Below are 13101 nucleotides of genomic sequence, written 5' to 3'. Positions count from 1 at the left end.
TTGTACCCTAGACCTTAGGTTATATTCACCTTGTACTCTTGTACTCTCAATAAAATGTAATTCCATTGCATTTTACAGAAGCACAAGAAGCTCAGAGTTTACAGTGTTGATGAACATTATTCTGCTTCCTTCATTCTTAAATATTAGGTCTTCATTTATGCACTAGGTAGTTTTGCTCTAAATATGTTATTGTTCCTTAGATTTATTTCAAGATATCATAAATCTTAAATAGTATCGGAACATCTTTGAGCCATAATCTTAAACACAAATATCCTCTCCAGAGAATTTTTACATGAAAAAATCAACAAGTTTAAGAAAAGAATTATGATTCTCGACTTTAAGTAATAGTTAATGCTTATATCACTTCTGTTATCAATGTTTTTGCCACCTCCTTGAATACTAGAAAGCTAGAAGCCTTGTGTCAAGCCCACTGTGAGATCATGTGAGCTTAACAGCTGCTCCATCCAGCTACTAGAGCTTACAAACTGCAGTGTTTGTCTGTGCATCTATAATAAGTAACCTGTAACCAAAAATTTCTTACAGTGAAAACTAAGGGTGCAACCTCATATAGCTTGATTGTCAGTCTATTCAAGGAGTCCTAAGCCAAGTTCCCAAAGGCTATGGGAGAGAAATTTCCTATCACCTTGTTTGACTACAAGGAACATTTCAGAAAATAAATCAGCAATCAATTTGTATAACATATACAAGAACCATGACGAATGTCAAAAGGGATATCAAAGGCAATCCACACTAGATTGCAGCTAAGGAAATATAGCCTAGAAAACTAGTTAGATAAGAGTTGTTCAGGGAACAAGAGTGACAAAACATCAAGGCAATCGGATGAGAAAAGAATATTATAGGCTATAAAAGCTGTAAGCAGAAAATAAGCCATTGCAACAAAGATGCACCAATCAAACCATCTAAACTAAAGGATTTCAACTCTTCAGAAGATCAAATATGAGAACCTGACATGTTCATTAACTATAGAACTTGTCTGGAAAATCTTAGACACATTTTTTGCCAGTAAAAAATGATTAGTATACATTTGTTGAAATTAGGTTGTACCAAAAAGACTCGCAACTAATATTCTGCCTCTGTGCTATAACCTTTTCTTTCTACATAAAACAGCTAACCCATTTAGTCAGCAACAAAAATCAAGCAACTAGACAAAAGAACATCATTTCATGAGCTATTTGAAATGTGCTTCTAATGAAAACATTTCATTTACCTTCTATATAGTGGAAATATCCAGTGCGAACAAAGTATGCTGCCCTTTCACGCAGAGACTTATAAGAAGACGATTTTAAGGTATAACTTGAGTTGCTTTCAGCCATATGAACTGTATCAGTGCCCTGGATACTGTCAGGACATTCACCTGATGACCAAATATTTGGGGAATATTGTATGTGAAGATTGGAATTTTGTTCATGGAAATATCCAGGTCCATCTGAACTACCACCGTAGTCATGAGGAGGTACATCAGATACTTGCACCACTGAAGAGGAATCAGGATCTTTTAACTCCCCCTCAAGACTAACAGTATCATCTATGTGTGTCCTCTTCTTTCCTTCACTTTTTGTGATATGAATTCCATCTGGCTCTGTCAAAAGTTGAGCTATAGCCTTGTACCCTCGGCGTCTAACGGCATTTGCAAGATCCTTTCTGTCGCACATTCCAAGTTTCGAATAAATAAATAGAATGGTTCAGAGTAAGTTTGAGATTTTTAGTCCCATGCAGATACACTTATCAACTACCAGAAATGTAATAACTAATATGTACTAAGAGATCAACATTTAGGAGAGGAAGATAGCAAGCAGCCTTAGCTAAAAAGTGAACTTAAAAAAGGCTCTATACAGGAAGAATTTCCCACAATGCAACTGGAACATCTAATAAAAAAAACTATGAATTCTAGAGTTAAAGTAAAATAAACTGATATAGAAGTACTACATGTCCAAACACTAACTAGATGCACTACTTTGAAAAGAATCAGAACCTGCTTATAATAAACAGCATAAGTGGCTAATAACACAGCTCAAATAAGATGGATTACCCAAAGCAAATCATTAAAAGCAAGTCTGGAAGTTCTGTATGCTTGACAATCGTAAATTTTTTAGGATTACAATCATAAGGTACAGCAGTAAACTTTGAACAAATTTCCAAATTTTGTGCTGGAGTGAAATTTTGAAATGAATCAGAATCAATTTATAACAAACAAAACAAGAGGGATATAAATATATCACTGTACAAAGAAGAAGGATTGCCCAAACTATTAAAACTGTCTGGAAGTTCTACATGCTTGACAATCATAAATTTTATCTGTTCAGGGACCCTGTATGTACAATAGAGACTAGACCCTGCATGAGGATGTACAGTCTAGACTCTACACAATAATGTGTTCTTGATTTACCCTATAAAATGAAACTCACTGCTAAAGATAAAATTTATTATAGTTGACAACAGAAAATCAAACAAGCAATCTTAACTGCTTGGTCTCTGCTATATATTGACCTATACTTGGGGTCGATATATGTTGTACTATGCAATCTGTGATAGTTAGGTGCTTGGGACCTTCTCAGATGTTCATGTCCTTTATGTAATTTTTTGCTCAAACTTTAAAACAAAGGATTATCAACCTGGATGGAAAATAGTGCATATAGATTCTATATAAATTAATGTAAGACCATTCTAAAGATAGTTAAAGGAGTCATCTCCAATATGAAGCACATGAACTGTAGTAACGGACCTCTAAAGGGGCCCACCTCATCTATTTCATCATATGATCATATAATTTTGATTATCAGTACTTCTCAATAAGGAAGCTTTATCCTGTATTGAAAGACCTTAATAAGGAGAGTGCCCCAGCCATAGAACTTGAACAGACCAACTAAAAAGTCTAATCAAATCTTGAAAATATAGAAACAATCTCGCTGCAGGTAAAGAGTTGGTCATCTCAGTTAATACTTGTTTGGCTTTCACAAATGTATGTTAATAATTGACCAATTAATTATGTAGCCATTAAAGCCATCTTAATCGGACAAATTTAACTTCTCGCAGAAAGATTATAATATGTCTTGCCAAGAAATGCTCCAGTTCTCTTGATCTCTTGTTTGAGACTGAAACAGTTGGCTGATGGTCTTCCTTACATGCCTGTCTGTGGTTAACTACTACATTTATTTTGCACTGGCATATACGGTAGAGATTGATTTGACAAATGGCTCCATAAATGCTGCACAGTTTAGAAAACAACCTATGCTACTGGACATGCAAGAGCATAAATATCTAATGGGAGGAGAAACTATTGTGATCTTTTGTTCATTACACCACAGATAACAAATAACTGGTGAGACAAATAAACATCTTATTCTGTCATTCACAAATTGAAAAGGCTGAGATTACCCAACTTAGAAATCCTACATCAGCTATGATTTTCATCACTTCACAAGCTAAAATTCCAAGAAATAAGAGCAAGCAGGCAAGGATCATAATGTAATAGCATAGCGTGAAGAATTGAGACAGTTTGTAAACAAGAATTGAGCCAAAAGTATATTGATTCCTAGCTTCAGGTTGTTGTGGAGAAGAAAGCTACCATTACAGTTTAATTCAGTGCAGATAGAAATTTGAGGCGGAAAGGACAAAAGACTCTAAACAAGGAAAGGCACTTGACTTCAAGAAGCATTTAAAAACCCACCAGCACTTGAAGGCTGGTCACATTTCATGAAATGTCCTAGACTAGTTGCACACAGAATGCAAACACATACAATCAATGGAAAACTACTTTACTGGTCTGGTACAACTCACTAGGTGTACCCAGCAAACAAATGGATATCCTTTGAAGCTCCTTAATTGTCTACAGAATGCAAACTACATGTTCTGGCGGTCCTGGATATGCTACACATCCCTGCTGTTGCCTTGCTTTGCAGAAATCTGCAGTCACCCTACTCCCCTGATTGTCTCCTAAGGGTTTTCCACAGGAAAATAGTAGATCTGCCTGAGGTTTTCATCCCTAAGAGAATAGTAGCTCCACCTGCAGTTTTCATCCCAAGCACTAAAGCTGCTGTAGGAGCCTCAGAAACTGAGTTTTGGATTTTTTTTTGTTCTTCAAGAGTATGCTTTTTCCCTTTTCCTCTGGCATTTATCATACTCCTTCAAAATGCAGTCCACCATCCTAGGTAGTGATTCTTCAAACAGTAGCAGTTAACTCAGCAAACTGATAAGTTGAACCTCAATCTTAGGCAGTAAAATGGTTAGAAACTGAAGGGTTTGAACTCTTCTCAATTCAAGACTATTAATATCCAAAAAAGAAAGAATCGACTGTTCTCTAAATGCAGAAAAAACTAACCTAACTGGTAGACTAAGTCACCTACTGACAGCCTCAGCCATCTGTGTTCCAATAAAAAGATAACCAAAACGACTACAGACCAATCTACTGCTACAGCTACATTGCATACCAGCTTAGAACTAAAAATTAGGAAGGATTAGAAAGGTAACCAAAACGACTACAGACCAATCTACTGCTACAGCTACATTGCATACCAGCTTAGAACTAAAAATTAGGAAGGATTAGAAAGTTAATTTTCCAGATCCTTTCTTCCCAAAATTGCTTGCCCTCAAACAAGAGTGAGATGATGATGAGAGTTCAAAAATCTCTAACCCCTCCCAAGTAGCATCCTTGGCAGACAGGTTCTTCCAATGGACCAAGTCTTCTACAACAATCTTGTTCCTTATTCTTTTCTCCTCTATGCCAATGATGGCCCCTCGAAGTTAGAACCAATATGAATTTACCCTTATCATCCAAGGATGGCAAATCAACTGATGGTGTAATATCCTGGCCAAATGTCCTTTTGAGGCAATGTGCGTGGAAAACATTGTGACTCTAGCTATAGTCTAACAGCTCCAGCTTATAAGCCACTTTGACAACCCTTCTCAAAACTTTGAAAAGTTCATAGAGATAAGGTTTGAGCTTTTCAGCACCACTACGCTTAATGGAAGTACATTCATATGGTTGCAAGCATAGAATTATAGTGACTCTAAGCTCAAATGGTCTCTTGACGAGGTGCTGATATGCATAATTTTTTTGTTGATTATGGACCCATTGTGGATGATCCTCGAGTGACCTCAAAATGTCTTAGCCATGCTCCACCAAGTCACTAGTTGTTGGTAACCTGCTGTCAGTGAAAACCAAATCAACGGAGTTCAATGCATTATATCCATACAAAGCCATAAATGGAGTCATGCCAACAAACAAGTGATGGGTGGTATTCTAGCAATACTCTCCAAGGTTCACCCACTTGACCCATGTTGCACGTTGAACTATGACATAGTTTATCAAATACCCTTCAAACCACTTATTCATTATCTGTCTATCCATCTATTTGTGGGTGATAACAAGTATTGGAAGTGATCTCAATACTAATCAAGCAAAACAACCCCTACCAAAAAGAGTTGAGGAATTTACTACTCCTATTACTAACAATGTTCTTAAGAAGACCATGTAGCCTAAAGGCTTCTATGAAAAAAAAAATCAACTACCTAGTATGCTCTATATTTTGTACGAATAGCAAAGAAATGTGCATACTCAGTTAACCTATCCACCATAACATAAATGCAGTTCTTCCCATCTACTGTAATGTCCCTACTAATTAGAGATCACTGTCCTGCAAAACAAACTGTTAGAATGCAACAAATACATATATATAACTAATCTAATTTGCAATTAAACTTCAATTACTTAATTAAAGCTAATCTCAATTCTTATTTAATAAGAAGGATACGAATGCAGTACTGGTACTTGTCCATAGGCAGTTGGAATGCCCACCTTCTTGGAACCCATCCTGGTTCCAAGCCATACCAGGAAGTCGATGGATGATTCGATTCCTGTCTTGAATGTAACATCTTACATCCAAGCCTACCAAGGAAGACCATCATATATGATCAATTCCTTGCCTTGGATGATGCATCTCATCATCCAAGTCTACCAGAGAGGACCGACCAGATCCGTCTCTTCTTGGGTGAGCCTTTGACACCCAAGCCATAACATATATATACATATAAATACTTAGTATATATTGCCTCCCAAGGATTATCATAATCCCTGAATTAGGCTAAGGGATTTTCATCCCAATAGCCTCCATCTTGGTGAATACTGCTACAATTCCACTCATCACATGTCCATTAGGATGTCTCCTTTCATGGCAATTTACAGTTATGAGGCCCCTAGCTTTGCTAATTTGGTGTTTGGAGATAGTAGAGCACCTCAGGCTAGGGATATGGTTCAGCAGTGTCAAGATATTCTGAAGGCATTGAAGGATTACCTCCAGATTGCTCAGAATCGACAGAAGTTGTATGCTGATTAGCAATGTATTGAGCGCTCATTTGAGGTGGATGATATGGTCTACCCAAGACTTCAGCCCTTCAGACAGTCTACTCTCAAGAAGAGTGGAGCGGAAAAACTCAAGCCACATTTTTATGGACCTTTCGGGGTCATCAGGAGAGTGGGAGTTGTGGCTTACGAGTTGGAGCTACCAACGAGTCGCCGAGTACATAATGTCTTCCACGTGTCACGCCTCAAAAAGGCGCTTGGGCACAATGTGATAGTCTCTTCTGATTTGCCTCCTTTGGATAAAGAGGGAGAGTTGGTGCTAGTTCCTGAGGCCATCCTTGATGTCAGGGAACGATTGTTGAGGAGGAGGACCATCCGAGAATATTTGGTTAAGTGGAAGAACTTACCGGTGGAGGATGCTACATGGGAGAATAAGGAGGTTTTACAGCATCCTGGCTTGCGATTGCTTGAGGACAAGCATTTTTGAGAAGGGCGGATTGTAATATCCCCTTCCTAGTGATGTTGCATTCAGTGGTCCATTGGCCTATTCCGGAGACCCATAGGCTATGTGGAAAGATGAATTAAGGGTTCCCATGTTCCTTGGAGTTCTGACCAGACTTGTTAGAGGTGGAATGTGAACTTACTATTTTTAGTAAGTTAGGGTTTGGCCGTCGGGATGGTACAGAGTTGCTAAGCTCGCCAAGATCTTTCTCTGGTTGCGAAGATAAAGATTTTTGGAGCATTATTTCATGACTTACTATTTTTAGTAAGTGGCAGTTTGGGGCATTCTATTTTTGGCAATCCTAGATTTGGTCCTGATCCAGCACAATTCAGTGATCCTCATTGCTCAGCCTCATCCGGATTCTGTTGATAATCAGTACTGGAAGTATAAGCGATTTAATTAAATATTATTCCTTATCCTAAGGTTATTATTTAATTATTTTATTACTGATTGATGCTATGGGAAATTGTGCAAAATATGATATTTTTCCTAAGTCATGCTTGGGCGATTTATTTGGAGATTAAAAGGATACTTTATTCTTTATATTTAAAAAGTTTTATAATGCCAAAATCGTGGCCCCCTCTCCTTGGCGTGATTTTGACTGAGGAAAGTGGGCGCCACTCTGGGTCCACCTCTTGAAATGAAATGCAATTTGAATGAAGCGAATTTGGGAGGCAGTTTCATTTGAATTTCAAAATGGAAAAGCTATATAAACAGGTGTTGGGCTCCTCATTTGGGCATCCAGAGAAAATATATCGTTATGCTATCGGAATGACTCCAGACATTCTTTGAGGGTGAATACCTCCTAGATCCTTCCTTCCGGTTTCGAGTGTGAGACATCACTCCTAGCTGTGGTGCGTAGTTGTGAGCTTTTTGGTGATTTTCGGGTGTGTTGGTGAAGAAGTTGTGTGTTGCTGGTTTTTTGGGTGTTGTTGGTGTGATGGCTTGAAGTGCATTTTGCTCGTAGCTACCGATGTGTTGAGTGCATCATTTTGGGTGAGGGTTTATTGGAAGTGTACCGAAGAGACGATAGTTTTCCTATATTAGCGTGGCATTTGGAGAACTCTCCATTTTTTAGTTGCAAATTGAACTATTCTGCAAAAACGCCATTCCCAAAATTGCCTTGGGTTGCGTGCATTGTTGTTGATGCTCTCCAGTTGCAGTTTCAAGGTATTGTTTTGTTTGCTTATGTCATACGCTTCATTTGCTTCTGGTTTGGCATGATTCTATGGGCTTTTGAGAGAACTATAAGCAATTTAGTGGGTTTCGGGATGGCTAGTTCTGCGTTTTCCATGTATCTGATTTCAGAACAGCAAGTAGTATTCTTGGTTAGAATGTGTTAGTGAATTTGTAAGAGATGTACTTCACTCTATCTTCTTTCACATTCCTATCATTGTAAGAATTGTCTCAATAGTACTAACCAATTCATTCTATGTTGTATTTCCCGCTGAACAAGTGGAAGAGGATGGCTTAGCCGCCTGTATGTTTTGTAATTCAGTTTGTCCTCCCACTGAGCAAGTGGTTGAGTGATATTGTCCTCTTGCTGAGATATGCAGTTGAGTGATAGTTTTATTTAAAAGTCCTCCCGCTGCATAAGCGGTAGAGTGATTTGGTTCGGTTATGCTTTTGTTGCCTTGGCTGGTTTATCGCCAAGTTTGTGTTCTTCATCCTGCTGAAAAGTGTAAGGGGCTGGCTTGCCGCCCAATTTTGTATTTGCATTGTAATTTCCAGCGGATTAGTGAGCTAATGAACCCCTTGTCACCGTATGCTCTCACCTTCCCACATTGGGCTCTTGGTGATCAGAAAGTGGAAGGGTTACTTTTCAGTAGCATTGGAATTATATTTCCTAACTTTAATGGGTGCATTGTAATATTGTTGTGCTTGAAAACCAAAAAAATAAGTGGGAATATTACAAATCTCCATATTAAGAAATCAGCTGGCCTTTTGATGGAGCCTCCTTCCCGGTGGGTGGTTGGTGTCATCTATCCAATTAAAGGTTTATCCAAATCAATATTAACCCGTTTTCTTGGATAGATGAGGATTCTTGAGTTTTGTGTAACTTCTAAGGCTTTTTGTCCATCCCCAATGGTAATCCAGATATTCTTTAAGGTAAAACAATGCCAGCATTCACTTGGAGAAGTAACATACCCATATTAAGACTGTGCTTGGTAAATCCTCCATAAGGTCGAAGGCTGAGAAACAATATTTCATAAACAAGCAAACTTTTGCCAGCTTTTTTCATGAACTATGTATGGTCCATTTTTGGAATTCTGATCTTTTACTTTCATTGCAGTGAAAATAGCTGTCAAATAACCCTTTGAAATCATCTATTTCCTCTAAGCATGTGCAATTCCAATTCTCTTGAATCCATACCTTAGAATTTTAGGTCCTGCATATGACCCCATAAATCTGCAGATTAGGGCTGTCTCTTTGAGGAATCAGAGCCTTGTTTACATTTCATCAATGGAGAATGAAGCCTTTTGTGTGTGTAGGTGTAGGGAAGGATATGTTGGGGACTTGCATGTTTAAATAGCATCTATTTCTTTAGCTCACAGAAAGGATAACTTTATAACAGTGAAGTTGGCATGGTATATAATATAAGTATATAAATCCTCTCCGATGAGAGGTGACTGCTCAGCTGACATAGCAGATGAAACTACAATGTATTGCCTTGTTGATGTGGGATTTGTGGGGATGACAAAGCCTCCTTAGAGGCAAGTGTAAAGATACCAGGCCAAAGGTGATTGCAGCACCTGAATAAGAATTTTGGATGATGAAGTTTAAGTGATAAAATCAGGTCTACGCTAGAGCATGGGAGGGCATCATTCAAGGAATATAGGGATTGTCATAAAAAAAAAAATCAAAGAATCAAATGGCATCATTTAGTAGCATGAAAGTGTTAAAAAATGACTATTAAATGGCAGTACATTCTTTTGGTTATTACAACATAGCGACAAAAAGAAAAGGTATATAAAAGAATATACACATTGCAGACACATCACACAAAAAGGAATTATGAATAATAAGAAATAACATAGCTATTTGTTTATATGCAAATTTTTTTCAAAGCATAAATATATTTTATATTTATTATTAAGTTCTTATACGTAAGAGTGCTAAAAGCTATTCACATTAACCTTCCATGACGTGAAAGTTCCTTATATGACGGCACTGAATCGGAAGGAAGACCCACTTCAGAAATGAAGTCCTGCAGTTCCTGACGGAGATTTGCAATGTTCATAATGGGCTTAGATGCTTTTAATTTTTCAGATTTCCTGCAGAAAGAAAACAATGAATGGGGTCAAAAATGGACGATAGACAAAATATATCAAGTAAAACAAGGATTGATGTAAATAAGCATTCAAAATCATTGTTTTACAAAGGTGCACCGATCACAAAAACAATGGCAGGTTTTATGGAAGAAATCGATAAAATCAATAAAGTAAATGTAAACAGAGGGTATAAACTAGGTTACCGGGTTCGCCTCTGGGCCCCCCTGGTACGGGTCCGGGTTCGACCGGGTCCGTGGTACGGGTCCGGTTCGACCTGGGTTCGACCAGGGTTCGAAAAACCCAGAGTGGGTTCGACCAGGGTCGAACCCAATCGAACCCGGGGTCGAACCCAGACGAACCCGGGCGGACCCAGTCGAACCTGGGCGGCTGGGCAGCCCGTAAAGTCAAAAAACAATGCAAATTTAATTTTTTTTTCAATTCCGCCTTGTAAAAAGTGAAAGTTATAACCTTAAAAAGTAGAAAATTAGACGTCTTAAAAAAACAGAAAACTGATGCACGCCATGGAGTTCCGTGTGGGTTTGAAGGTTGTGATTTGGTGTTGGCGGCGGGGGCGCTGCCCCTCGACCCCGCCCTGTACCGCGACAGGGAGCGCGCCCTGGGCGCTGCCCCGGGACCCTGCGAGGGGCGCTGCCCCTCGACCCCGCAAGGGGCTCTGCCCCTTGACCCCGCTGGGGGCGCTGCCCCCAGACCCCGCTGGGGGCGCTGCCCCCAGACCCCCGCAAGGGGCACTGCCCCTTGACCCCGTTGGGGGTGTTGCCGGCAAAATCCAGGTCCTCAGTTTGAAAAATTAAACTTGGATGTTCTTAGTTTGAATCCATTTAATGATCAAACTTTAAATTGTTGAAAGTTGAAACAATGATACTTGAATATTTTATCATTTTGATATTAGACTTGATGTATATGATGCTGTTATGGTATGATCATGGATTCATGATGCTATGATTACAAGTTTATGTTGGTTTTGTTGTTTATATGATGCTATGTGACATGCTAATCTTAATTCATGCTTATAGGTTGCATATATATATAATTTACATGTTTTTGTACTAACGAACCCAAACGAACCCAAACCCCTTTTCAAAATTTTGCCGTACCGGCGTACCGGGTTCTTCGAACCCGAACCGGTACCCAAACCCGAACCGGTAACTTAGGGTATAAATATAAATAAAGCATAAAACAAGGTTGCTAAACCTAATAAGGAAAAGATTAAAATAATTTTTTGCAAAAGACTACAGCACTTTAAGTCTATTCATTTTACGTGGCATTGAAATTCACAATTTCTATCACTTGATAAGGAAATTATATTTGGAAAATATATAATAAAATCCATTTGATAAATGGTAATCTATACCGTATCTGATTAGCGTATAACAAAGAGTATCACAAGATAACATAATAATTGATCTTTTGATGAAATGATTTCCTCTCTTATCCATTTCCATATCAGAACAGTGCAGGAAGTCTTAACAGGTAACACCTTCCTAGCAATTGTCTAACAGAAATATTACACAAAAGTATTATAAATTTAGATCTACAATCGAAAGATTCTGCCTCTTTAAGAATATACACACATGTATGCCGAACCATGAGTACTTTAGCATATTTATGACATTTTCCTTTTTTGTCAGAAGTTGATCTGGAAAGATTATACCAATAGAATAAGTCAAAAATACAACCTTGAAATAGCAACCAATAACACGAAGGAAACTCAATAGTAAGAACAAAAATTAGATTCCAGCCAGAATAAAATTCATAAAGTTTGTTTAAGATGGTTGTTTGAAGACCATGAAGTATAGAGTTCAAATACATGTTACATGTCAATTCCATGCCCATGTTATTCCTCTGTAATGTATATTTATGACAAAACAACAAAATAGGTTAATCATTGAATAATAAATGTCTACAAGACAAACAACCAATGTCTACCATCAAAAGACAACTTTCTGGAATATAAAAGCCAAAAGCATAACCAAAGTCCATGAAAGATCCCAATAAATACTCATGTGATGCAACTTCACCTCCTCCCTCTGAAAGGAGAGCTTAATAGGTGATAGAAAGGATATTTATCATCAAATCATTCAAGCAACCTGGCTCTCCCCTTAGTTTCTCAGCCCCAAGTTGTCCTTCCATAAAGAAAATTATTCACAGATTTCCTATGGCCCTATTGCTCTGCTAACTATCTCCAACAGCATTTTGTTTTCATTTGATCCTAGGTTCCACTCCGTGGGTTAAGACTAAGCTCATCAGATAAGAATCTAGACAAACTACCATATCACTGACAAAGATAGAATTTGAAAGTTATGATTTCTCCTATAAAAGTAGACTGATTGTAATTTCCCCTCCCTAGGCGCAGATGATTTCTAGTGGGATTAGCCTATCTACAGGGCTCCCGTAGACTAATACAGTGGATAGGGAGCACATTCAAAGGTCTTGTGGCCCTTTGGGGGAGGTTTGCATGGCATTTCAGGAGCTCAAAGCAAGTCTCCTATTTTTTAGGAGGGGTTCCTATTTTCTAAGAGGAGACTGGCAGTTCGCCTGTCGACCACCCGAAGCTTTTGGAGCATTGCAAGGGGCTTAATGAGCCATTTTAGGTGTCTAGAAACAATTTCCTATTTTTTAGGAGACTGAGAGTTGGCTTACTAATTTTAGTCATCACCAGGGGACCAAGTGCATCACTAGTTTCTAGTTGGAGAGGTCAAATGAATGGATTCAGAATAAACTTAAAATATTAAAGTGCTAACTTTAATGTTTTAATTAAATAAAATAAAATAATTTAATATAAAGTAACTTTATAATATTTTAATAAAGTGTCTAATAAAGGGGGCCACCATGGAACATGCACCCCTAGTAGACATAAGGTTGTTTTTAAAAGATGACAAATTAAATTAAATTAAGGGGCTCATGAAGTGCTACTCCAGCCTAGGAGAATAAAAATTAATTTATTAAGTCATGAACTAAAAGGTGTATTAGGGATTGAGGAGGAATAA

General features: G+C 38.1%; 1 protein-coding gene across 6 annotated transcripts in view; it reads right to left on the bottom strand.

The window, feature by feature from the left end:
* LOC131077284 (protein PTST homolog 3, chloroplastic) overlaps positions 1–13101 on the bottom strand; it is a 183102-nt gene that overhangs the window by 149620 nt on the left and 20381 nt on the right. For 4 of the 6 annotated variants that reach the window (XM_058014743.2, XM_058014748.2, XM_058014747.2 and 1 more), the window contains exons 2-3: positions 9953–10096; positions 1229–1662 (exon numbers count right to left, since the gene is read on the bottom strand). In XM_058014743.2, the coding sequence (XP_057870726.2) occupies positions 1229–1662; positions 9953–10096 (578 nt within the window). The remainder of the gene's footprint in view (positions 1–1228; positions 1663–9952; positions 10097–13101) is intronic. The other 2 variants (XM_058014746.2, XM_059209922.1) reach the window with 1 other exon arrangement.

The sequence above is a fragment of the Cryptomeria japonica genome, chromosome 8 (genome assembly GCF_030272615.1).
Source record: "Cryptomeria japonica chromosome 8, Sugi_1.0, whole genome shotgun sequence".
NCBI classification, from domain to species: Eukaryota; Viridiplantae; Streptophyta; class Pinopsida; order Cupressales; family Cupressaceae; genus Cryptomeria; species Cryptomeria japonica.
Note: the sequence above shows the minus strand (reverse complement) of the source record. Positions and strands in the feature narration are given on the sequence as shown.